The following is a 27,135-nucleotide window of genomic DNA, read 5'->3' on the forward strand; positions in this document are numbered from 1 at the left end:
TGTGGTAAACCAGGTCTAACTGTGTAGTAAACCAGGTCTAGCTGTGTAGTAAACCAGGTCTAGCTGTGTAGTAAACCAGGTCTAGCTGTGTAGTAAACCAGCACTGTGTAGTAAACCAGGTCTAGCTGTGTAGTAAACCAGGTCTAGCTGTGTAGTAAACCAGGTCTAGCTGTGTAGTAAACCAAGTCTAGCTGTGTAGTAAACCAGGTCTAACTGTGTAGTAAACCAAGTCTAACTGTGTAGTAAACCAGGTCTAGCTGTGTGGTAAACCAGGTCTAGCTGTGTAGTAAACCAGGTCTAACTGTGTAGTAAACCAGGTCTAACTGTGTGGTAAACCAGGTCTAGCTGTGTGGTAAACCAGGTCTAACTGTGTAGTAAACCAGGTCTAACTGTGTAGTAAACCAGGTCTAACTGTGTGGTAAACCAGGTCTAACTGTGTAGTAAACCAGGTCTAACTGTGTAGTAAACCAGGTCTAGCTGTGTGGTAAACCAGGTCTAACTGTGTAGTAAACCAGGACTAACTGTGTGGTAAACCAGGTCTAGCTGTGTAGTAAACCAGGTCTGGCTGTGTAGTAAACCAGGTCTAGCTGTGTAGTAAACCAGGTCTAGCTGTGTAGTAAACCAGGTTTAGCTGTGTGGTAAACCAGGTCTAGCTGTGTAGTAAACCAGGTCTAGCTGTGTAGTAAACCAGGTCTAGCTGTGTAGTAAACCAGGTCTAGCTGTGTAGTAAACCAGGTCTAGCTGTGTGGTAAACCAAGTCTAGCTGTGTAGTAAACCAGGTCTAGCTGTGTAGTAAACCAGGTTTAGCTGTGTGGTAAACCAGGTCTAGCTGTGTAGTAAACCAGGTCTAGCTGTGTGGTAAACCAGGTCTAGCTGTGTGGTAAACCAAGTCTAGCTGTGTAGTAAACCAGGACTAGCTGTGTAGTAAACCAGGTCTAGCTGTGTGGTAAACCAGGTCTAGCTGTGTAGTTAACCAGGACTAGCTGTGTAGTAAACCAGGACTAGCTGTGTAGTAAACCAGGTCTAGCTGTATGGTAAACCAGGTCTAGCTGTGTAGTAAACCAGGTCTAGCTGTATAGTAAACCAGGTCTAGCTGTAGTAAACCAGGTCTAGCTGTGTGGTAAACCAGGTCTAGCTGTGTGGTAAACCAGGTCTAGCTGTGTAGTAAACCAGGTCTAGCTGTGTGGTAAACCAGGTCTAGCTGTGTGGTAAACCAGGTCTAGCTGTGTGGTAAACCAGGTCTAGCTGTGTAGTAAACCAGGTCTAGCTGTGTAGTAAACCAGGTCTAGCTGTGTAGTAAACCAGGACTAACTGTGTAGTAAACCAGCACTGTGTAGTAAACCAGGTCTAGCTGTGTAGTAAACCAGGTCTAGCTGTGTGGTAAACCAGGTCTAGCTGTGTAGTAAACCAGGACTAACTGTGTAGTAAACCAGCACTGTGTAGTAAACCAGGTCTAGCTGTGTAGTAAACCAGGTCTAGCTGTGTAGTAAACCAGGACTAACTGTGTAGTAAACCAGCACTGTGTAGTAAACCAGGTCTAGCTGTGTAGTAAACCAGGTCTAGCTGTGTAGTAAACCAGGTCTAGCTGTGTAGTAAACCAGGTCTAGCTGTGTAGTAAACCAGGTCTAGCTGTGTGGTAAACCAAGTCTAGCTGTGTAGTAAACCAGGTCTAGCTGTGTAGTAAACCAGGTTTAGCTGTGTGGTAAACCAGGTCTAGCTGTGTAGTAAACCAGGTCTAGCTGTGTGGTAAACCAGGTCTAGCTGTGTGGTAAACCAAGTCTAGCTGTGTAGTAAACCAGGACTAGCTGTGTAGTAAACCAGGTCTAGCTGTGTGGTAAACCAGGTCTAGCTGTGTAGTAAACCAGGTCTAGCTGTGTAGTAAATCAGGTCTAGCTGTGTGGTAAACCAGGTCTAGCTGTGTAGTTAACCAGGACTAGCTGTGTAGTAAACCAGGACTAGCTGTGTAGTAAACCAGGTCTAGCTGTATGGTAAACCAGGTCTAGCTGTGTAGTAAACCAGGTCTAGCTGTATAGTAAACCAGGTCTAGCTGTAGTAAACCAGGTCTAGCTGTGTGGTAAACCAGGTCTAGCTGTGTGGTAAACCAGGTCTAGCTGTGTAGTAAACCAGGTCTAGCTGTGTAGTAAACCAGGACTAACTGTGTGGTAAACCAGGTCTAGCTGTGTAGTAAACCAGGACTAGCTGTGTAGTAAACCAGGTCTAGCTGTGTAGTAAACCAGGTCTAACTGTGTAGTAAACCAGGTCTAGCTGTGTAGTAAACCAGGACTAGCTGTGTGGTAAACCAGGTCTAGCTGTGTAGTAAACCAGGACTAGCTGTGTAGTAAACCAGGTCTAACTGTGTAGTAAACCAGGTCTAGCTGTGTAGTAAACCAGGTCTAGCTGTGTAGTAAACCAGGTCTAGCTGTGTAGTAAACCAGGTCTAGCTGTGTAGTAAACCAGGTCTAGCTGTGTAGTAAACCAGGTCTAGCTGTGTGGTAAACCAGGTCTAGCTGTGTAGTAAACCAGGACTAGCTGTGTAGTAAACCAGGTCTAGCTGTGTAGTAAACCAGGTCTAGCTGTGTGGTAAACCAGCACTGTGTAGTAAACCAGGTCTAACTGTGTGGTAAACCAGGTCTAGCTGTGTAGTAAACCAGGTCTAGCTGTGTAGTAAACCAGGACTAGCTGTGTAGTAAACCAGGTCTAGCTGTGTGGTAAACCAGCACTGTGTAGTAAACCAGGTCTAGCTGTGTAGTAAACCAGGACTAGCTGTGTAGTAAACCAGGTCTAGCTGTGTAGTAAACCAGGTCTAGCTGTGTAGTAAACCAGGACTAGCTGTGTAGTAAACCAGGTCTAGCTGTGTGGTAAACCAGCACTGTGTAGTAAACCAGGTCTAACTGTGTGGTAAACCAGGACTAGCTGTGTGGTAAACCAGGTCTAGCTGTGTAGTAAACCAGGTCTAGCTGTGTGGTAAACCAGGACTAACTGTGTAGTAAACCAGGTCTAGCTGTGTGGTAAACCAGGTCTAGCTGTGTAGTAAACCAGGACTAGCTGTGTGGTAAACCAGGTCTAGCTGTGTGGTAAACCAGGTCTAACTGTGTGGTAAACCAGGTCTAACTGTGTAGTAAACCAGGTCTAACTGTGTAGTAAACCAGGTCTAGCTGTGTGGTAAACCAGGTCTAGCTGTGTAGTAAACCAGGTCTAGCTGTGTGGTAAACCAGGTCTAGCTGTGTAGTAAACCAGGACTAACTGTGTAGTAAACCAGGTCTAGCTGTGTGGTAAACCAGGTCTAGCTATGTAGTAAACCAGGTCTAACTGTGTAGTAAACCAGGTCTAGCTGTGTAGTAAACCAGGTCTAGCTGTGTGGTAAACCAGGTCTAGCTATGTAGTAAACCAGGTCTAACTGTGTAGTAAACCAGGTCTAGCTGTGTAGTAAACCAGGTCTAGCTGTGTAGTAAACCAGGTCTAGCTGTGTAGTAAACCAGGTCTAGCTGTGTAGTAAACCAGGTCTAGCTGTGTAGTAAACCAGGACTAACTGTGTAGTAAACCAGGTCTAGCTGTGTGGTAAACCAGGTCTAGCTATGTAGTAAACCAGGTCTAACTGTGTGGTAAACCAGGTCTAGCTGTGTAGTAAACCAGCACTGTGTAGTAAACCAGGTCTAGCTGTGTAGTAAACCAGGTCTAGCTGTGTAGTAAACCAGGTCTAGCTGTGTAGTAAACCAGGTCTAGCTGTGTAGTAAACCAGGTCTAGCTGTGTAGTAAACCAGGTCTAGCTGTGTAGTAAACCAGGTCTAGCTGTGTAGTAAACCAGGTCTAACTGTGTGGTAAACCAGGTCTAGCTGTGTAGTAAACCAGCACTGTGTAGTAAACCAGGTCTAGCTGTGTAGTAAACCAGGTCTAGCTGTGTAGTAAACCAGGTCTAGCTGTGTAGTAAACCAGGTCTAGCTGTGTAGTAAACCAGGACTAGCTGTGTAGTAAACCAGGTCTAGCTGTGTGGTAAACCAGGTCTAGCTGTGTAGTAAACCAGGTCTAACTGTGTAGTAAACCAGGTCTAACTGTGTAGTAAACCAGGACTAGCTGTGTAGTAAACCAGGTCTAACTGTGTAGTAAACCAGGTCTAACTGTGTGGTAAACCAGGACTAGCTGTGTAGTAAACCAGGTCTAACTGTGTAGTAAACCAGGACTAACTGTGTGGTAAACCAGGACTAGCTGTGTAGTAAACCAGGTCTAACTGTGTAGTAAACCAGGTCTAGCTGTGTAGTAAACCAGGTCTAACTGTGTAGTAAACCAGGTCTAGCTGTGTGGTAAACCAGGTCTAGCTGTGTAGTAAACCAGGTCTAACTGTGTAGTAAACCAGGTCTAGCTGTGTAGTAAACCAGGTCTAGCTGTGTAGTAAACCAGGACTAACTGTGTGGTAAACCAGGTCTAACTGTGTAGTAAACCAGGACTAACTGTGTGGTAAACCAGGACTAGCTGTGTGGTAAACCAGGTCTAACTGTGTAGTAAACCAAGTCTAGCTGTGTAGTAAACCAGGTCTAGCTGTGTAGTAAACCAGGTCTAGCTGTGTAGTAAACCAGGTCTAACTGTGTAGTAAACCAGGACTAACTGTGTGGTAAACCAGGTCTAGCTGTGTGGTAAACCAGGTCTACCTGTGTAGTAAACCAGGTCTAACTGTGTAGTAAACCAGGTCTAGCTGTGTAGTAAACCAGGACTAGCTGTGTAGTAAACCAGGTCTAGCTGTGTAGTAAACCAGGTCTAGCTGTGTAGTAAACCAGGTCTAGCTGTGTAGTAAACCAGGTCTAGCTGTGTAGTAAACCAGGTCTAACTGTGTGGTAAACCAGGTCTAGCTGTGTGGTAAACCAGGTCTAGCTGTGTAGTAAACCAGGTCTAGCTGTGTGGTAAACCAGGTCTAACTGTGTAGTAAACCAGGTCTAGCTGTGTGGTAAACCAGGTCTAGCTGTGTAGTAAACCAGGACTAGCTGTGTGGTAAACCAGGTCTAACTGTGTGGTAAACCAGGTCTAGCTGTGTGGTAAACCAGGTCTAGCTGTGTGGTAAACCAGGACTAGCTGTGTGGTAAACCAGGTCTAACTGTGTGGTAAACCAGGTCTAGCTGTGTAGTAAACCAGGTCTAGCTGTGTAGTAAACCAGGTCTAGCTGTGTAGTAAACCAGGTCTAGCTGTGTAGTAAACCAGGTCTAGCTGTTTAGTAAACCAGGTCTAACTGTGTAGTAAACCAGGTCTAGCTGTGTAGTAAACCAGGTCTAACTGTGTAGTAAACCAGGTCTAGCTGTGTAGTAAACCAGGTCTAACTGTGTAGTAAACCAGGTCTAGCTGTGTAGTAAACCAGGTCTAACTGTGTAGTAAACCAAGTCTAGCTGTGTAGTAAACCAGGTCTAGCTGTGTAGTAAACCAGGTCTAGCTGTGTGGTAAACCAAGTCTAGCTGTGTAGTAAACCAAGTCTAGCTGTGTAGTAAACCAGGTCTAGCTGTGTAGTAAACCAGGTCTAACTGTGTAGTAAACCAGGTCTAGCTGTGTAGTAAACCAGGACTAACTGTGTGGTAAACCAGGTCTAGCTGTGTAGTAAACCAGGTCTAACTGTGTAGTAAACCAGGTCTAGCTGTGTAGTAAACCAGGTCTAACTGTGTAGTAAACCAGGTCTAGCTGTGTAGTAAACCAGGTCTAGCTGTGTGGTAAACCAGCACTGTGTAGTAAACCAGGTCTAGCTGTGTAGTAAACCAGGTCTAGCTGTGTGGTAAACCAGGACTAGCTGTGTGGTAAACCAGCACTGTGTAGTAAACCAGGTCTAGCTGTGTAGTAAACCAGGACTAGCTGTGTAGTAAACCAGGACTAGCTGTGTGGTAAACCAGCACTGTGTGGTAAACCAGGTCTAGCTGTGTAGTAAACCAGGACTAGCTGTGTAGTTAACCAGGTCTAGCTGTGTGGTAAACCAGGTCTAGCTGTGTAGTAAACCAGGACTAGCTGTGTAGTAAACCAGGTCTAACTGTGTGGTAAACCAGGTCTAGCTGTGTGGTAAACCAGGTCTAACTGTGTAGTAAACCAGGACTAACTGTGTGGTAAACCAGGTCTAGCTGTGTAGTAAACCAGGACTAGCTGTGTGGTAAACCAGGTCTAGCTGTGTAGTAAACCAGGTCTAGCTGTGTGGTAAACCAGGTCTAGCTGTGTGGTAAACCAGGTCTAGCTGTGTGGTAAACCAGGTCTAACTGTGTAGTAAACCAAGTCTAGCTGTGTAGTAAACCAGGTCTAGCTGTGTAGTAAACCAGGTCTAGCTGTGTGGTAAACCAGGTCTAGCTGTGTGGTAAACCAAGTCTAGCTGTGTAGTAAACCAGGTCTAGCTGTGTAGTAAACCAGGTCTAGCTGTGTGGTAAACCAGGTCTAGCTGTGTGGTAAACCAGGTCTAGCTGTGTGGTAAACCAGGTCTAGCTGTGTGGTAAACCAGGTCTAGCTGTGTAGTAAACCAGGACTAGCTGTGTAGTAAACCAGGTCTAACTGTGTAGTAAACCAGGTCTAGCTGTGTAGTAAACCAGGTCTAGCTGTGTAGTAAACCAGGTCTAGCTGTGTAGTAAACCAGGACTAGCTGTGTGGTAAACCAAGTCTAGCTGTGTAGTAAACCAGGTCTAGCTGTGTGGTAAACCAGGTCTAGCTGTGTGGTAAACCAGGTCTAGCTGTGTAGTAAACCAGGACTAGCTGTGTAGTAAACCAGGTCTAACTGTGTGGTAAACCAGGTCTAGCTGTGTAGTAAACCAGGTCTAGCTGTGTGGTAAACCAGGTCTAGCTGTGTAGTAAACCAGGTCTAACTGTGTAGTAAACCAGGACTAGCTGTGTGGTAAACCAGGTCTAACTGTGTAGTAAACCAGGTCTAACTGTGTGGTAAACCAGGACTAGCTGTGTAGTAAACCAGGACTAGCTGTGTGGTAAACCAGCACTGTGTAGTAAACCAGGACTAGCTGTGTAGTAAACCAGGTCTAGCTGTGTAGTAAACCAGGTCTAGCTGTGTAGTAAACCAGGTCTAACTGTGTAGTAAACCAGCACTGTGTAGTAAACCAGGTCTAGCTGTGTAGTAAACCAGGACTAGCTGTGTAGTAAACCAGGTCTAACTGTGTAGTAAACCAGGTCTAGCTGTGTGGTAAACCAGGTTTAGCTGTGTGGTAAACCAGGTCTAGCTGTGTGGTAAACCAGGTCTAGCTGTGTAGTAAACCAGGTCTAACTGTGTAGTAAACCAGGTCTAGCTGTGTGGTAAACCAGGTCTAGCTGTGTGGTAAACCAGGTCTAGCTGTGTGGTAAACCAGGACTAGCTGTGTAGTAAACCAGGACTAGCTGTGTAGTAAACCAGGTCTAACTGTGTAGTAAACCAGGTCTAACTGTGTAGTAAACCAGGTCTAACTGTGTAGTAAACCAGGACTAGCTGTGTAGTAAACCAGGTCTAACTGTGTAGTAAACCAGGACTAGCTGTGTAGTAAACCAGGTCTAGCTGTGTGGTAAACCAGGTCTAGCTGTGTAGTAAACCAGGTCTAGCTGTGTAGTAAACCAGGACTAGCTGTGTAGTAAACCAGGTCTAGCTGTGTAGTAAACCAGGTCTAGCTGTGTGGTAAACCAGGTCTAACTGTGTAGTAAACCAGGACTAGCTGTGTAGTAAACCAGGTCTAGCTGTGTGGTAAACCAGGTCTAACTGTGTGGTAAACCAGGTCTAGCTGTGTAGTAAACCAGGTCTAACTGTGTAGTAAACCAGGTCTAGCTGTGTGGTAAACCAGGTCTAGCTGTGTGGTAAACCAGGTCTAGCTGTGTGGTAAACCAGGTCTAACTGTGTAGTAAACCAGGTCTAGCTGTGTGGTAAACCAGCACTGTGTAGTAAACCAGCACTAACTGTGTAGTAAACCAGCACTAACTGTGTGGTAAACCAGGTCTAACTGTGTAGTAAACCAGTTTTAGCTGTGTAGTAAACCAGGTCTAGCTGTGTAGTAAACCAGGTCTAGCTGTGTGGTAAACCAGGTCTAGCTGTGTAGTAAACCAGGTCTAGCTGTGTAGTAAACCAGGTCTAACTGTGTAGTAAACCAGGTCTAACTGTGTAGTAAACCAGGTCTAGCTGTGTGGTAAACCAGGTCTAGCTGTGTGGTAAACCAGGTCTAGCTGTGTGGTAAACCAGGTCTAGCTGTGTAGTAAACCAGGTCTAGCTGTGTAGTAAACCAGGTCTAGCTGTGTAGTAAACCAGGTCTAACTGTGTAGTAAACCAGGTCTAACTGTGTGGTAAACCAGGTCTAGCTGTGTAGTAAACCAGGTCTAGCTGTGTGGTAAACCAGGTCTAGCTGTGTGGTAAACCAGGTCTAGCTGTGTGGTAAACCAGGTCTAGCTGTGTAGTAAACCAGGACTAACTGTGTAGTAAACCAGGTCTAGCTGTGTAGTAAACCAGCACTGTGTAGTAAACCAGGTCTAGCTGTGTGGTAAACCAGGTCTAGCTGTGTAGTAAACCAGCACTGTGTAGTAAACCAGGTCTAGCTGTGTGGTAAACCAGGTCTAGCTGTGTAGTAAACCAGGACTAGCTGTGTGGTAAACCAGGTCTAGCTGTGTGGTAAACCAGGTCTAGCTGTGTAGTAAACCAGGTCTAGCTGTGTGGTAAACCAGGTCTAGCTGTGTAGTAAACCAGGTCTAGCTGTGTGGTAAACCAGGTCTAACTGTGTGGTAAACCAGGTCTAGCTGTGTAGTAAACCAGGTCTAGCTGTGTAGTAAACCAGGTCTAGCTGTGTAGTAAACCAGGTCTAGCTGTGTAGTAAACCAGGTCTAGCTGTGTAGTAAACCAGGTTTAGCTGTGTGGTAAACCAGGTCTAGCTGTGTAGTAAACCAGGTCTAACTGTGTGGTAAACCAGGTCTAACTGTGTGGTAAACCAGGTCTAACTGTATAGTAAACCAGGACTAACTGTGTAGTAAACCAGGTCTAGCTGTGTAGTAAACCAGGTCTAGCTGTGTAGTAAACCAGGTCTAGCTGTGTAGTAAACCAGGTCTAGCTGTGTAGTAAACCAGGTCTAGCTGTGTGGTAAACCAGGTCTAGCTGTGTAGTAAACCAGGTCTAGCTGTGTAGTAAACCAGGTTTAGCTGTGTGGTAAACCAGGTCTAGCTGTGTAGTAAACCAGGTCTAACTGTGTGGTAAACCAGGTCTAGCTGTGTAGTAAACCAGGTCTAGCTGTGTAGTAAACCAGGTCTAGCTGTGTAGTAAACCAGGTCTAGCTGTGTGGTAAACCAGGACTAACTGTGTAGTAAACCAAGTCTAGCTGTGTAGTAAACCAGGTCTAGCTGTGTGGTAAACCAGGTCTAGCTGTGTAGTAAACCAGGTCTAGCTGTGTAGTAAACCAGGTCTAGCTGTGTGGTAAACCAGGTCTAGCTGTGTGGTAAACCAGGTCTAGCTGTGTAGTAAACCAGGTCTAGCTGTGTAGTAAACCAGGTCTAGCTGTGTAGTAAACCAGGTCTAGCTGTGTAGTAAACCAGGTTTAGCTGTGTGGTAAACCAGGTCTAGCTGTGTAGTAAACCAGGTCTAGCTGTGTAGTAAACCAGGTCTAGCTGTGTAGTAAACCAGGTCTAGCTGTGTAGTAAACCAGGTCTAACTGTGTGGTAAACCAGGTCTAGCTGTGTAGTAAACCAGGTCTAGCTGTGTAGTAAACCAGGACTAGCTGTGTGGTAAACCAGGTCTAACTGTGTGGTAAACCAGGACTAGCTGTGTAGTAAACCAGGTCTAGCTGTGTAGTAAACCAGGTCTAACTGTGTAGTAAACCAGGACTAGCTGTGTGGTAAACCAGGTCTAGCTGTGTAGTAAACCAGGTCTAGCTGTGTAGTAAACCAGGACTAGCTGTGTGGTAAACCAGGTCTAACTGTGTAGTAAACCAGCACTGTGTAGTAAACCAGGTCTAGCTGTGTGGTAAACCAGGTCTAGCTGTGTAGTAAACCAGGTCTAGCTGTGTAGTAAACCAGGTCTAACTGTGTGGTAAACCAGGTCTAGCTGTGTAGTAAACCAGGACTAGCTGTGTAGTAAACCAGGACTAGCTGTGTGGTAAACCAGGTCTAGCTGTGTAGTAAACCAGGACTAGCTGTGTGGTAAACCAGGTCTAACTGTGTGGTAAACCAGGTCTAACTGTGTAGTAAACCAGCACTGTGTAGTAAACCAGGACTAGCTGTGTGGTAAACCAGGTCTAACTGTGTAGTAAACCAGCACTGTGTAGTAAACCAGGTCTAGCTGTGTGGTAAACCAGGTCTAGCTGTGTAGTAAACCAGGTCTAGCTGTGTAGTAAACCAGGTCTAACTGTGTAGTAAACCAGCACTGTGTAGTAAACCAGGTCTAGCTGTGTGGTAAACCAGGTCTAGCTGTGTAGTAAACCAGGACTAGCTGTGTAGTAAACCAGGTCTAACTGTGTAGTAAACCAGGTCTAGCTGTGTGGTAAACCAGGTCTAGCTGTGTAGTAAACCAGGTCTAACTGTGTGGTAAACCAGGTCTAGCTGTGTAGTAAACCAGGTCTAGCTGTGTGGTAAACCAGGTCTAGCTGTGTAGTAAACCAGGACTAGCTGTGTGGTAAACCAGGTCTAGCTGTGTAGTAAACCAGGTCTAGCTGTGTAGTAAACCAGGACTAACTGTGTGGTAAACCAAGTCTAGCTGTGTAGTAAACCAGGTCTAACTGTGTAGTAAACCAGGTCTAACTGTGTAGTAAACCAGGACTAGCTGTGTGGTAAACCAGGTCTAGCTGTGTAGTAAACCAGGACTAGCTGTGTAGTAAACCAGGTCTAACTGTGTGGTAAACCAGGTCTAGCTGTGTAGTAAACCAGGTCTAGCTGTGTGGTAAACCAGGACTAGCTGTGTGGTAAACCAGGTCTAACTGTGTAGTAAACCAGGTCTAACTGTGTAGTAAACCAGGTCTAGCTGTGTAGTAAACCAGGTCTAACTGTGTAGTAAACCAGGTCTAGCTGTGTAGTAAACCAGGTCTAACTGTGTAGTAAACCAGGTCTAGCTGTTTAGTAAACCAGGACTAGCTGTGTAGTAAACCAGGACTAGCTGTGTGGTAAACCAGCACTGTGTAGTAAACCAGGACTAGCTGTGTAGTAAACCAGGTCTAGCTGTGTAGTAAACCAGGTCTAGCTGTGTAGTAAACCAGGTCTAACTGTGTAGTAAACCAGCACTGTGTAGTAAACCAGGTCTAGCTGTGTAGTAAACCAGGACTAGCTGTGTAGTAAACCAGGTCTAACTGTGTAGTAAACCAGGTCTAGCTGTGTGGTAAACCAGGTTTAGCTGTGTGGTAAACCAGGTCTAGCTGTGTAGTAAACCAGGTCTAGCTGTGTAGTAAACCAGGACTAACTGTGTGGTAAACCAGGTCTAGCTGTGTAGTAAACCAGGTCTAGCTGTGTAGTAAACCAGGTCTAGCTGTGTAGTAAACCAGGTCTAGCTGTGTGGTAAACCAGGTCTAGCTGTGTGGTAAACCAGGTCTAGCTGTGTGGTAAACCAGGACTAGCTGTGTAGTAAACCAGGTCTAGCTGTGTGGTAAACCAGGACTAGCTGTGTAGTAAACCAGGTCTAGCTGTGTGGTAAACCAGGTCTAGCTGTGTAGTAAACCAGGTCTAGCTGTGTAGTAAACCAGGACTAGCTGTGTAGTAAACCAGGTCTAGCTGTGTAGTAAACCAGGTCTAGCTGTGTAGTAAACCAGGTCTAGCTGTGTAGTAAACCAGGTCTAGCTGTGTAGTAAACCAGGTCTAGCTGTGTAGTAAACCAGGTCTAACTGTGTAGTAAACCAGGTCTAGCTGTGTAGTAAACCAGGTCTAGCTGTGTAGTAAACCAGGTCTAGCTGTGTAGTAAACCAGGTCTAGCTGTGTGGTAAACCAGGTCTAGCTGTGTGGTAAACCAGGTCTAGCTGTGTAGTAAACCAGTTCTAACTGTGTGGTAAACCAGGTCTAACTGTGTGGTAAACCAGGTCTAACTGTGTGGTAAACCAGGTCTAGCTGTGTAGTAAACCAGGTCTAGCTGTGTGGTAAACCAGGACTAGCTGTGTAGTAAACCAGCACTGTGTAGTAAACCAGGTCTAGCTGTGTAGTAAACCAGGTCTAACTGTGTGGTAAACCAGGTCTAGCTGTGTAGTAAACCAGGTCTAGCTGTGTAGTAAACCAGGTCTAACTGTGTAGTAAACCAGGTCTAGCTGTGTAGTAAACCAGGTCTAGGTGTGTGGTAAACCAGGTCTAGCTGTGTAGTAAACCAGGTCTAGCTGTGTAGTAAACCAGGTCTAACTGTGTGGTAAACCAGGTCTAGCTGTGTAGTAAACCAGGACTAGCTGTGTGGTAAACCAGGTCTAGCTGTGTGGTAAACCAGGTCTAACTGTGTAGTAAACCAGGTCTAACTGTGTAGTAAACCAGGTCTAACTGTGTAGTAAACCAGGTCTAACTGTGTGGTAAACCAGGTCTAACTGTGTAGTAAACCAGGACTAGCTGTGTAGTAAACCAGGTCTAGCTGTGTGGTAAACCAGGTCTAGCTGTGTAGTAAACCAGGTCTAGCTGTGTAGTAAACCAGGTCTAGCTGTGTAGTAAACCAGGACTAACTGTGTGGTAAACCAGCACTGTGTAGTAAACCAGTACTAACTGTGTAGTAAACCAGCACTGTGTAGTAAACCAGGTCTAGCTGTGTGGTAAACCAGTACTGTGTGGTAAACCAGGTCTAGCTGTGTAGTAAACCAGCACTGTGTAGTAAACCAGGTCTAGCTGTGTGGTAAACCAGGTCTAGCTGTGTGGTAAACCTGCACTGTGTAGTAAACCAGGTCTAGCTGTGTGGTAAACCAGGTCTAGCTGTGTGGTAAACCAGGTCTAGCTGTGTAGTAAACCAGGTCTAACTGTGTAGTAAACCAGGTCTAGCTGTGTGGTAAACCTGCACTGTGTAGTAAACCAGGTCTAGCTGTGTGGTAAACCAGGTCTAGCTGTGTGGTAAACCAGCACTGTGTAGTAAACCAGCACTGTGTAGTAAACCAGCACTGTGTGGTAAACCAACACTGTGTAGTAAACCAGGTCTAGCTGTGTGGTAAACCAGGACTGTGTAGTAAACCAGCACTGTGTGGTAAACCAGCACTAACTGTGTGGTAAACCAGCACTGTGTAGTAAACCAGGTCTAGCTGTGTGGTAAACCAGGTCTAGCTGTGTGGTAAACCAGCACTGTGTAGTAAACCAGCACTGTGTATTAAACCAGCACTGTGTGGTAAACCAGGACTAACTGTGTGGTAAACCAGGTCTAGCTGTGTGGTAAACCAGGACTGTGTAGTAAACCAGCACTGTGTGGTAAACCAGCACTAACTGTGTGGTAAACCAGCACTGTGTAGTAAACCAGGTCTATCTGTGTAGTAAACCAGCACTGTGTAGTAAACCAGGTCTATCTGTGTGGTAAACCAGCACTGTGTAGTAAACCAGGTCTATCTGTGTAGTAAACCAGCACTGTGTGGTAAACCAGCACTGTGTGGTAAACCAGCACTGTGTGGTAAACCAGCACTGTGTGGTAAACCAGGTCTAGCTGTGTGGTAAACCAGGTCTAGCTGTGTAGTAAACCAGCACTGTGTGGTAAACCAGCACTGTGTGGTAAACCAGCACTGTGTGGTAAACCAGCACTGTGTGGTACACCAGGTCTAGCTGTGTAGTAAACCAGGTCTAGCTGTGTAGTAAACCAGCACTGTGTGGTAAACCAGCACTGTGTGGTAAACCAGGTCTAGCTGTGTAGTAAACCAGTACTGTGTAGTAAACCAGGTCTAACTGTGTAGTAAACCAGGTCTAGCTGTGTGGTAAACCAGCACTGTGTAGTAAACCAGGTCTAGCTGTGTGGTAAACCAGCACTGTGTAGTAAACCAGTACTGTGTAGTAAACCAGGTCTAACTGTGTAGTAAACCAGGTCTAGCTGTGTGGTAAACCAGTACTGTAGTAAACCAGCACTGTGTGGTAAACCAGGTCTAGCTGTGTGGTAAACCATAACTGTGGTAAACCAGGTCTAGCTGTGTGGTAAACCAGCACTGTGTGGTAAACCAGCACTGTGTGGTAAACCAGCACTGTGTGGTAAACCAGCACTGTGTGGTAAACCAGCACTGTGTGGTAAACCAGCACTGTGTGGTAAACCAGCACTAACTGTGACCCCTCCCCCCCCCCCTGCCAGGACGTCTGTGGTCTCGTTTGTGGCTCTGTGCTGCTCCGAGCGCTGCGCTCGGAGCTTCACTCTCAGGTAGCCACGGGGGGGGGGGGGGGGGGTGGGAGTGGGGGGAGTTGGTGGAGCTGGTGGAGTTGGTGGAGCTGGTGGAGTTGGTGGAGTTGGTGGAGTTGTTGGAGTTGCTGGAGTTGGTGGAGTTGGTGGAGTTGCTGGAGTTGCTGGAGTTGCTGGAGTTGCTGGAGTTGCTGGAGTTGGTGAAGTTGGTGGGAGTTGGTGGGAGTTGGTGGAGTTGGTGGGAGTTGGTGGAGTTGGTGGAGTTGCTGGAGTTGCTGGAGTTGCTGGAGTTGGTGGGAGTTGGTGGGAGTTGGTGGAGTTGGTGGAGTTGGTGGAGTTGCTGGAGTTGGTGGGAGTTGGTGGAGTTGGTGGAGTTGCTGGAGTTGCTGGAGTTGCTGGAGTTGCTGGAGTTGCTGGAGTTGGTGAAGTTGGTGGGAGTTGGTGGGAGTTGGTGGAGTTGGTGGGAGTTGGTGGAGTTGGTGGAGTTGCTGGAGTTGGTGGGAGTTGGTGGAGTTGCTGGAGTTGGTGGGAGTTGGTGGGAGTTGGTGGAGTTGGTGGAGTTGCTGGAGTTGGTGGAGTTGGTGGGAGTTGGTGGAGTTGGAGGAGTTGGTGGGAGTTGGTGGAGTTGGTGGAGTTGGTGGGAGTTGGTGGAGTTGCTGGAGTTGGTGGGAGTTGGTGGAGTTGCTGGAGTTGCTGGAGTTGGTGGGAGTTGGTGGGAGTTGGTGGAGTTGGTGGAGTTGGTGGAGTTGCTGGAGTTGGTGGGAGTTGGTGGAGTTGCTGGAGTTGCTGGAGTTGGTGGGAGTTGGTGGGAGTTGGTGGAGTTGGTGGAGTTGGTGGAGTTGCTGGAGTTGGTGGGAGTTGGTGGAGTTGCTGGAGTTGCTGGAGTTGCTGGAGTTGGTGAAGTTGGTGGGAGTTGGTGGGAGTTGGTGGAGTTGGTGGGAGTTGGTGGAGTTGGTGGAGTTGCTGGAGTTGGTGGGAGTTGGTGGAGTTGCTGGAGTTGGTGGGAGTTGGTGGGAGTTGGTGGAGTTGGTGGAGTTGCTGGAGTTGGTGGAGTTGGTGGGAGTTGGTGGAGTTGGAGGAGTTGGTGGGAGTTGGTGGAGTTGGTGGAGTTGGTGGGAGTTGGTGGAGTTGCTGGAGTTGGTGGGAGTTGGTGGAGTTGCTGGAGTTGCTGGAGTTGGTGGGAGTTGGTGGGAGTTGGTGGAGTTGGTGGAGTTGGTGGAGTTGCTGGAGTTGGTGGGAGTTGGTGGAGTTGCTGGAGTTGCTGGAGTTGGTGGGAGTTGGTGGGAGTTGGTGGAGTTGGTGGAGTTGGTGGAGTTGCTGGAGTTGGTGGGAGTTGGTGGAGTTGCTGGAGTTGCTGGAGTTGCTGGAGTTGCTGGAGTTGCTGGAGTTGGTGGAGTTGGTGAAGTTGGTGGGAGTTGGTGGGAGTTGGTGGAATTGGTGGAGTTGCTGGAGTTGCTGGAGTTGGTGGGAGTTGGTGGAGTTGCTGGAGTTGCTGGGAGTTGGTGGGAGTTGGTGGAGTTGCTGGAGTTGCTGGAGTTGGTGGGAGTTGGTGGAGTTGCTGGAGTTGGTGGGAGTTGGTGGGAGTTGGTGGAGTTGGTGGAGTTGCTGGAGTTGGTGGAGTTGGTGGGAGTTGGTGGAGTTGCTGGAGTTGCTAGAGTTGGTGGAGTTGGTGGAGTTGTTGGAGCTGGTGGAGCTGGTGGAGTTGCTGGAGTTGCTGGGGTTGCTGGAGTTGGAGGAGTTGGTGGAGTTGCTGGAGTTGGTGGAGTTGGTGGGAGTTGGTGGAGTTGGTGGGAGCTGGTGGAGTTGGTGGAGTTGGTGGAGTTGGTGGGAGTTGGTGGAGTTGGTGGGAGTTGGTGGAGTTGGTGGAGTTGCTGGAGTTGGTGGAGTTGGTGGAGTTGGTGAAGTTGGTGGGAGTTGGTGGGAGTTGGTGGAATTGGTGGAGTTGCTGGAGTTGGTGGGAGAGGGGGAGTGGTGGGAGTGGTGGGAGTGGTGGGAGTGGGGAGAGTGGTGGGAGTGGTGGGAGTGGTGGGAGTGGGGAGAGTGTTGGGAGTGGTGGGAGTGGTGGGAGTGGGGAGAGTGGTGGGAGTGGTGGGAGTGGTGGGAGTGGGGAGAGTGGTGGGAGTGGTGGGAGTGGGGAGAGTGGTGGGAGTGGTGGGAGTGGTGGGAGTGGTGGGAGTGGGGAGAGTGGTGGGAGTGGTGGGAGTGGGGAGAGTGGTGGGAGTGGTGGGAGTGGTGGTGGGAGTGGTGGGAGTGGGGAGAGTGGTGGGAGTGGTGGTGGGAGTGGTGGGAGTGGTGGGAGTGGTGGTGGGAGTGGTGGTGGGAGTGGTGGGAGAGGGGGAGTGGTGGGAGTGGTGGGAGTGGTGGGAGTGGTGGGAGTGGGGAGAGTGTTGGGAGTGGTGGGAGTGGTGGGAGTGGGGGAGTGGTGGGAGTGGTGGGAGTGGTGCGAGTGGGGAGAGTGGTGGGAGTGGTGGGAGTGGTGGGAGTGGTGGGAGTGGGGAGTGGTGGGAGAGGGGGGAGTGGTGGGAGTGGTGGGAGTGGTGGGAGTGGTGGGAGTGGGGAGAGTGGTGGGAGTGGTGGGAGTGGTGGGAGTGGTGGGAGTGGGGAGAGTGGTGGGAGTGGTGGGAGTGGTGGGAGTGGTTGGAGTGGTTGGAGTGGTGGGAGTGGTGGGAGTGGTGGTGGGAGTGTTGGAAGTGGTGGCAGTGGTGGTTGGAGTGGTGGGAGTGGTGAGAGTGGTGGGAGAGGGGGAGTGGTGGGAGTGGTGGTGGGAGTGGTGGGAGTGGTGGGAGTGTTGGGAGTGGTGTTGGGAGTGGTGGTGGGAGTGGTGGGAGTGGTGGGAGACGAGGAGTGGTGGGAGTGGTGGGAGTGTTGGGAGTGGTGTTGGGAGTGGTGGGAGTGGTGGTCACAGCAAGAAGCAGTAGGGACCTGAATTCCATTCACAAATTCCGGTGCTTTTGAGTGTGTGGCGTTGGTATGTTTTGCAGTGCGTGTCGGTGAGTGAGTGTGTGTGTGTGTCTGTGTGTGACGGTGTCTTTGAGTGTGTGTGTCTGTGTGTGACGGTGTCTGTGTGTGACGGTGTCTTTGAGTGTGTGTGTCTGTGTGTGACGGTGTCTTTGAGTGTGTGTGTCTGTGTGTGACGGTGTCTTTGAGTGTGTGTGTGTGTGTGTGACGGTGTTTTTGAGTGTGTGTGTGTCTGTGTGTGACGGTGTCTTTGAGAGTGTGTGACGGTGTTGGCACAGTAGGGGGCACAGGTGGTGCACCAGCCAGTCATCTCAGTCGTCTCAGTCAGTCGACCCGTGGCACCTGGGTCTGCCCCGTGACCTCCTGCCCGCGGGCGTTCGACACTTCACGTGGCCTCAAGGTGCACATAGCCTGGCACAAGCGTCGTGGTGACGTCACCGCCACTTAGTGACGAATGGTGGTTGTTGTTGTTGACGGTGTCTTTAGGTGCTCACTAACAGCACTCGCCTGAAAAGTCTCAGAGGCTATCCGCAAATCCCTTGCCAACCGCAAATTTACCAACCGGGTTTACGCGTTTGTACTTCTGTAAACCTTTTACTCACCACGAGATCTGAGTACACACGGATTGACCTCTAGTCCTGTGTACTCACCACGAGATCTGAGTACACACGGATTGACCTCTATCCCTGTTTACCCATCACGAGATCTGAGTACACACGGATTGACCTCTACTCCTGTGTACTCATCACGAGATCTGAGTACACACAGATTGACCTCTACTCCTGTTGACTCACCACGAGATCTGAGTACACACGGATTGACCTCTACTCCTGTGTACTCATCACGAGATCTGAGTACACACGGATTGACCTCTACTCCTGTTGACTCACCACGAGATCTGAGTACACACGGATTGACCTCTACTCCTGTGTACTCATCACGAGATCTGAGTACACACGGATTGACCTCTACTCCTGTTTACTCACCACGAGATCTGAGTACACACGGATTGACCTCTAGTCCTGTGTACTCATCACGAGATCTGAGTACACACGGATTGACCTCTAGTCCTGTTTACCCATCACGAGATCTGAGTACACACGGATTGACCTCTACTCCTGTTTACCCATCACGAGATCTGAGTACACAGCGATTGACCTCTATCCCTGTGTACTCATCACGAGATCTGAGTACACACGGATTGACCTCTACTCCTGTTTACTCATCACGAGATCTGAGTACACACGGATTGACCTCTATCCCTGTGTACTCATCACGAGATCTGAGTACACACGGATTGACCTCTATCCCTGTTTACCCATCACGAGATCTGAGTACACACGGATTGACCTCTATCACTGTGTACTCATCACGAGATCTGAGTACACACGGATTGACCTCTATCCCTGTTTACTCACCATGAGATCTGAGTACACACGGATTGACCTCTAGTCCTGTGTACTCATCACGAGATCTGAGTACACACGGATTGACCTCTACTCCTGTGTACTCACCACGAGATCTGAGTACACACGGATTGACCTCTATCCCTGTGTACTCATCACGAGATCTGAGTACACACGGATTAACCTCTATCCCTGTTTACCCATCACGAGATCTGAGTACACACGGATTGACCTCTAGTCCTGTGTACTCATCACGAGATCTGAGTACACACGGATTGACCTCTACTCCTGTGTACTCACCACGAGATCTGAGTACACACGGATTGACCTCTATCCCTGTTCACCCATCACGAGATCTGAGTACACACGGATTGACCTCTACTCCTGTTGACTCACCACGAGATCTGAGTACACACGGATTGACCTCTAGTCCTGTGTACTCATCATGAGATCTGAGTACACACGGATTGACCTCTACTCCTGTGTACTCATCACGAGATCTGAGTACACACGGATTGACCTCTATCCCTGTTCACCCATCACGAGATCTGTGTACACACGGATTGACCTCTATCCCTGTTTACCCATCACGAGATCTGTGTACACACGGATTGACCTCTAGTCCTGTTTACCCATCACGAGATCTGAGTACACACGGATTGACCTCTAGTCCTGTTTACCCATCACGAGATCTGAGTACACACGGATTGACCTCTATCCCTGTTTACCCATCACGAGATCTGAGTACACACGGATTGACCTCTATCCATGTTTACTCACCACGAGATCTGAGTACACACAGATTGACCTCTAGTCCTGTTTACCCATCACGAGATCTGAGTACACACGGATTGACCTCTATCCCTGTTTACACATCACGAGATCTGAGTACACACGGATTGACCTCTAGTCCTGTTCACCCATCACGAGATCTGAGTACACACGGATTGACCTCTATCCCTGTGTACTCATCACGAGATCTGAGTACACACGGATTGACCTCTACTCCTGTTTACTCATCACGAGATCTGAGTACACACGGATTGACCTCTATCCCTGTTTACTCACCACGAGATCTGAGTACACACGGATTGACCTCTATCCCTGTGTACTCATCACGAGATCTGAGTACACACGGATTGACCTCTACTCCTGTTTACTCATCACGAGATCTGAGTACACACGGATTGACCTCTATCCCTGTTTACTCATCACGAGATCTGAGTACACACGGATTGACCTCTATCCCTGTTTACCCATCACGAGATCTGAGTACACACGGATTGACCTCTACTCCTGTGTACTCATCACGAGATCTGAGTACACACGGATTGACCTCTAGTCCTGTTTACTCACCACGAGATCTGAGTACACACGGATTGACCTCTATCCCTGTTCACCCACCACGAGATCTGAGTACACACGGATTGACCTCTATCCCTGTGTACTCATCACGAGATCTGAGTACACACGGATTGACCTCTAGTCCTGTTCACCCACCACGAGATCTGAGTACACACGGATTGATCTCTATCCCTGTGTACTCATCACGAGATCTGAGTACACACGGATTGACCTCTATCCCTGTTCACCCATCACGAGATCTGAGTACACACGGATTGACCTCTACTCCTGTGTACTCATCACGAGATCTGAGTACACACGGATTGACCTCTACTCCTGTGTACTCATCACGAGATCTGAGTACACACGGATTGACCTCTATCCCTGTGTACTCACCACGAGATCTGAGTACACACGGATTGACCTCTATCCCTGTTTACCCATCACGAGATCTGAGTACACACGGATTGACCTCTACTCCTGTTTACCCATCACGAGATCTGAGTACACACGGATTGACCTCTAGTCCTGTTTACCCATCACGAGATCTGAGTACACACGGATTGACCTCTAGTCCTGTTTACCCATCACGAGATCTGAGTACACACGGATTGACCTCTATCCCTGTTTACCCATCACGAGATCTGAGTACACACGGATTGACCTCTAGTCCTGTTTACTCATCACGAGATCTTAGTACACACGGATTGACCTCTATCCCTGTTTACCCATCACGAGATCTGAGTACACACGGATTGACCTCTATCCCTGTTTACCCACCACGAGATCTGAGTACACACGGATTGACCTCTATCCCTGTTTACCCATCACGAGATCTGAGTACACACGGATTGACCTCTATCCCTGTGTACTCATCACGAGATCTGAGTACACACGGATTGACCTCTAGTCCTGTTCACCCACCACGAGATCTGAGTACACACGGATTGATCTCTATCCCTGTGTACTCACCACGAGATCTGAGTACACACGGATTGACCTCTATCCCTGTTCACCCATCACGAGATCTGAGTACACACGGATTGACCTCTATCCCTGTTTACCCATCACGAGATCTGAGTACACACGGATTGACCTCTATCCCTGTTTACCCATCACGAGATCTGAGTACACACGGATTGACCTCTATCCCTGTTTACCCACCACGAGATCTGAGTACACACGGATTGACCTCTATCCCTGTTTACCCATCACGAGATCTGAGTACACACGGATTGACCTCTATCCCTGTGTACTCATCACGAGATCTGAGTACACACGGATTGACCTCTAGTCCTGTTCACCCACCACGAGATCTGAGTACACACGGATTGATCTCTATCCCTGTGTACTCATCACGAGATCTGAGTACACACGGATTGACCTCTATCCCTGTTCACCCATCACGAGATCTGAGTACACACGGATTGACCTCTACTCATGTGTACTCATCACCAGATCTGAGTACACACGGATTGACCTCTATCCCTGTTCACCCATCACGAGATCTGAGTACACACGGATTGACCTCTACTCCTGTGTACTCATCACGAGATCTGAGTACACACGGATTGACCTCTATCCCTGTTTACCCATCACGAGATCTGAGTACACACCGATTGACCTCTAGTCCTGTGTACTCATCACGAGATCTGAGTACACACGGATTGACCTCTATCCCTGTTCACCCATCACGAGATCTGAGTACACACGGATTGACCTCTATCCCTGTTCACCCATCACGAGATCTGAGTACACACGGATTGACCTCTACTCCTGTGTACTCATCACGAGATCTGAGTACACACGGATTGACCTCTATCCCTGTTCACCCATCACGAGATCTGAGTACGCGCTAATCGAGAGCCCGGCGTGAAGGAAACCGCGCCACGTGGTTTATTACGTCATTGCATCGCAGCATGACGTCACTGCATTACGTCACTGCATTGCGTCACGCCATTGTTACTAATTCCGCGGGGCCGAGAGGCCGATGAGCTTCACGCCCGCGTTCACCTTCCCCTCGGTCACGGGGCCCGCCAGCGAGCGGCGAGGGCGGCGTCTGTGGTACCAGGAGGAAGGGGGGCGATGGTGGGCCCAGCTCCTCCTCCTCCTCCTCGTCCTCCTCACCAGCCCCTTCATGATCACCGTTAATGCTCAAGGCGTGTGAAGTTCACGGAATGTTGAATCTGTTGTTGTGTCGTGCGCTGTGTTTGTTAACGGTGCTGAGCCAATAAAGAGTCTGGGCCCCGGCGCCCCCTGACCCCGCCGCTATGCTACAGGCCCCCTGGGCCCGACCAGCCGCGGATTTGCCTCCCGCTTCGGTTGCCACGGCGACTGGCGAGGTTTTACTGCCCCGGGGGCTCTGCGTGGCGCTTTGCCGGCGACGCGGGTTCCACTCCGGCTTCGTGACGATTCAAAATGAACCGCTCGGGGGCCCTCCCCAGGGGTCGAATCGGCCTCAAGAGGGCACCCCGGCGCTGCGGCGTCGTGAGACGTCGCCACTGGCGAGGGAGACAAAGGCGGCCGGGCGCCGCGTTGCGGCCACGGTGCGCCGCCCTTCGTCGGTGCCTCTGCTGCCCCCTGCCGTTGACGGCGTCACGTGACAGTGATGGCGTCACGTGACAGTGATGGCTTCACGTGACAGTGATGGCTACACGTGACAGTGATGGCTTCACGTGACAGTGATGGCTGTGACAGTGATGGCTACACGTGACAGTGATGGCTGTGAAAGTGATGGCTGTGACAGTGATGGCTGTGACAGTGATGGCTGTGACAGTGATGGCGTCACGTGACAGTGATGGCTGTGACAGTGATGGCTTCACGTGACAGTGATGGCTTCACGTGACAGTGATGGCTGTGACAGTGATGGCTTCACGTGACAGTGATAGCTTCACGTGACAGTGATGGCTGTGACAGTGATGGCTGTGACAGTGATGGTTTCACGTGACAGTGATGGCTGTGACAGTGATGGCTGTGACAGTGATGGCTTCACGTGACAGTGATGGCTGTGACAGTGATGGCTGTGACAGTGATGGCTTCACGTGACAGTGATGGCTGTGACAGTGATGGCTTCACGTGACAGTGATGGCTTCACGTGACAGTGATGGCCACACGTGACAGTGATGGCTACACGTGACAGTGATGGCTGTGACAGTGATGGCTACACGTGACAGTGATGGCTGTGACAGTGATGGCCACACGTGACAGTGATGGCTACACGTGACAGTGATGGCTGTGACAGTGATGGCTTCACGTGACAGTGATGGCTTCACGTGACAGTGATGGCTTCACATGACAGTGATGGCTTCACGTGACAGTGATGGCTTCACGTGACAGTGATGGCTTCACGTGACAGTGATGGCTGTGACAGTGATGGCTTCACGTGACAGTGATGGCTACACGTGACAGTGATGGCTGTGACAGTGATGGCTTCACGTGACAGTGATGGCCATGACAGTGATGGCTACACGTGACAGTGATGGCCATGACAGTGATGGCTTTACGTGACAGTGATGGCTTCACGTGACAGTGATGGCTTCACGTGACAGTGATGGCTTCACGTGACAGTGATGGCTGTGACAGTGATGGCTGTGACAGTGATGGCTTCACGTGACAGTGATGGCTGTGACAGTGATGGCTTCACGTGACAGTGATGGCTTCACGTGACAGTGATGGCCACACGTGACAGTGATGGCTACACGTGACAGTGATGGCTGTGACAGTGATGGCTTCACGTGACAGTGATGGCTGTGACAGTGATGGCTTCACGTGACAGTGATGGCTTCACATGACAGTGATGGCTTCACGTGACAGTGATGGCTTCACGTGACAGTGATGGCTTCACGTGACAGTGATGGCTGTGACAGTGATGGCTTCACGTGACAGTGATGGCTACACGTGACAGTGATGGCTGTGACAGTGATGGCTTCACGTGACAGTGATGGCCATGACAGTGATGGCTACACGTGACAGTGATGGCCATGACAGTGATGGCTTTACGTGACAGTGATGGCTTCACGTGACAGTGATGGCTGTGACAGTGATGGCTTCACGTGACAGTGATGGCGTCACGTGACAGTGATGGCTTCACGTGACAGTGATGGCTTCACGTGACAGTGATGGCTTCACGTGACAGTGATGGCCGTGACAGTGATGGCTACACGTGACAGTGATGGCTGTGACAGTGATGGCTACACGTGACAGTGATGGCTTCACGTGACAGTGATGGCTACACGTGACAGTGATGGCTTCACGTGACAGTGATGGCTATGACAGTGATGGCTGTGACAGTGATGGCTTCACGTGACAGTGATGGCTGTGACAGTGATGGCTTCACGTGACAGTGATGGCTTCACGTGACAGTGATGGCTGTGACAGTGATGGCTTCACGTGACAGTGATGGCTACACGTGACAGTGATGGCTGTGACAGTGATGGCTTCACGTGACAGTGATGGCCATGACAGTGATGGCTACACGTGACAGTGATGGCCATGACAGTGATGGCTTCACGTGACAGTGATGGCTTCACGTGACAGTGATGGCTGTGACAGTGATGGCTTCACGTGACAGTGATGGCGTCACGTGACAGTGATGGCTTCACGTGACAGTGATGGCTTCACGTGACAGTGATGGCTTCACGTGACAGTGATGGCCGTGACAGTGATGGCTACACGTGACAGTGATGGCTGTGACAGTGATGGCTACACGTGACAGTGATGGCTTCACGTGACAGTGATGGCTACACGTGACAGTGATGGCTTCACGTGACAGTGATGGCTGTGACAGTGATGGCTGTGACAGTGATGGCTTCACGTGACAGTGATGGCTGTGACAGTGATGGCTTCACGTGACAGTGATGGCTACACGTGACAGTGATGGCTACACGTGACAGTGATGGCTTCACGTGACAGTGATGGCTGTGACAGTGATGGCCATGACAGTGATGGCTTCACGTGACAGTGATGGCCGTGACAGTGATGGCTTCTTGTGACAGTGATGGCCATGACAGTGATGGCTTCACGTGACAGTGATGGCTTCAGGTGACAGTGATGGCTACACGTGACAGTGATGGCTTCAAGTGACAGTGATGGCTACACGTGACAGTGATGGCTTCACGTGACAGTGATGGCTGTGACAGTGATGGTCGTGACAGTGATGGCTGCACGTGACAGTGATGGCTACACGTGACAGTGATGGCTTCACGTGACAGTGATGGCCGTGACAGTGATGGCCATGACAGTGATGGCTTCACGTGACAGTGATGGCCGTGACAGTGATGGCTTCACGTGACAGTGATGGCTTCACGTGACAGTGATGGCTACACGTGACAGTGATGTCTGTGACAGTGATGGCCATGACAGTGATGGCTACACGTGACAGTGATGGCTGTGACAGTGATGGCTACACGTGACAGTGATGGCTACACGTGACAGTGATGGCTTCACGTGACAGTGATGGCTTCTTGTGACAGTGATGGCCATGACAGTGATGGCTTCACGTGACAGTGATGGCTTCACGTGACAGTGATGGCCATACGTGACAGTGATGGCTGTGACAGTGATGGCCGTGACAGTGATGGCTTCACGTGACAGTGATGGCTACACGTGACAGTGATGGCTACACGTGACAGTGATGGCTTTGACAGTGATGGCTTCACGTGACAGTGATGGCTTCACGTGACAGTGATGGCTTCACGTGACAGTGATGGCTGTGACAGTGATGGCTTCACGTGACAGTGATGGCTTCACGTGACAGTGATGGCTTCACGTGACAGTGATGGCTTCAAGTGACAGTGATGGCTTCACGTGACAGTGATGGCTTCACGTGACAGTGATGGCTGTGACAGTGATGGTCGTGACAGTGATGGCTGCACGTGACAGTGATGGCTACACGTGACAGTGATGGCTTCACGTGACAGTGATGGCCGTGACAGTGATGGCCATGACAGTGATGGCTTCACGTGACAGTGATGGCCGTGACAGTGATGGCTTCACGTGACAGTGATGGCTTCACGTGACAGTGATGGCTACACGTGACAGTGATGGCTGTGACAGTGATGGCCATGACAGTGATGGCTACACGTGACAGTGATGGCTGTGACAGTGATGGCTACACGTGACAGTGATGGCTACACGTGACAGTGATGGCTTCACGTGACAGTGATGGCTTCTTGTGACAGTGATGGCCATGACAGTGATGGCTTCACGTGACAGTGATGGCTTCACGTGACAGTGATGGCTACACGTGACAGTGATGGCTACACGTGACAGTGATGGCTACACGTGACAGTGATGGCTGTGACAGTGATGGCCGTGACAGTGATGGCTTCACGTGACAGTGATGGCTACACGTGACAGTGATGGCTTTGACAGTGATGGCTTCACGTGACAGTGATGGCTTCACGTGACAGTGATGGCTTCACGTGACAGTGATGGCTGTGACAGTGATGGCTACACGTGACAGTGATGGCTTCACGTGACAGTGATGGCTTCACGTGACAGTGATGGCCACACGTGACAGTGATGGCTTCACGTGACAGTGATGGCTTCACGTGACAGTGATGGCTACACGTGACAGTGATGGCTTCACGTGACAGTGACAGCTTCACGTGACAGTGATGGCTTCACGTGACAGTGATGGCTACACGTGACATTGATGGCTTCACGTGACAGTGATGACTTCTCGTGACAGTGATGGCTACACGTGACAGTGATGGCGTCACGTGACAGTGATGGCTACACGTGACAGTGATGGCTACACGTGACAGTGATGGCTTCACGTGACAGTGATGGCTACACGTGACAGTGATGGCCGTGAGAGTGATGGCCGTGACAGTGATGGCCGTGACAGTGATGGCTTCACGTGACAGTGATGGCTACACGTGACAGTGATGGCTTCACGTGACAGTGATGGCTTCACGTGACAGTGATGGCCATGACAGTGATGGCTACACGTGACAGTGATGGCTGTGACAGTGATGGCCGTGACAGTGATGGCTTCACGTGACAGTGATGGCTGTGACAGTGATGGCTGTGACAGTGATGGCTGTGACAGTGATGGCCGTGACAGTGATGGCTACACGTGACAGTGATGGCTGTGACAGTGATGGCTTCACGTGACAGTGATGGCTTCACGTGACAGTGATGGCTTCACGTGACAGTGATGGCTGCACGTGACAGTGATGGCCGTGAGAGTGATGGCTTCACGTGACAGTGATGGCTTCACGT

At 49.6% G+C, this 27,135-nt stretch overlaps 2 protein-coding genes across 2 annotated transcripts in view; both read left to right on the top strand.

Annotated features, from left to right (window-relative positions):
- Positions 1-18,396, top strand: part of LOC116937464 (leucine-rich repeat-containing protein 28-like) — a 56,312-nt gene extending 37,916 nt beyond the window's left edge. Inside the window, exons 11-12 of the mRNA XM_076057099.1 lie at positions 14,156-14,221; positions 17,416-18,396. Coding sequence (XP_075913214.1) covers positions 14,156-14,221; positions 17,416-17,422 — 73 coding nt within the window. The 3' untranslated portion in view covers positions 17,423-18,396. The remainder of the gene's footprint in view (positions 1-14,155; positions 14,222-17,415) is intronic.
- A 181-nt stretch (positions 18,397-18,577) lies between these two features.
- Positions 18,578-22,159, top strand: LOC116938353 (uncharacterized). Its single transcript, XM_076057100.1, has 5 exons — positions 18,578-18,588; positions 18,919-18,950; positions 19,015-20,284; positions 20,669-20,716; positions 20,909-22,159. Exons 1-5 carry the CDS (start codon positions 18,578-18,580, stop codon positions 21,765-21,767), a joined length of 2,220 nt encoding a protein of 739 aa, XP_075913215.1. The 3' UTR covers positions 21,768-22,159.
- The last annotated feature ends 4,976 nt before the right edge of the window (positions 22,160-27,135 follow it).

The sequence above is a fragment of the Petromyzon marinus genome, chromosome 79, assembly GCF_048934315.1.
Source record: "Petromyzon marinus isolate PM22_M1 ecotype Great Lakes invasive population chromosome 79, UKy_Petmar_22M1.pri1.0, whole genome shotgun sequence".
Taxonomy (NCBI): Eukaryota; Metazoa; Chordata; class Hyperoartia; order Petromyzontiformes; family Petromyzontidae; genus Petromyzon; species Petromyzon marinus.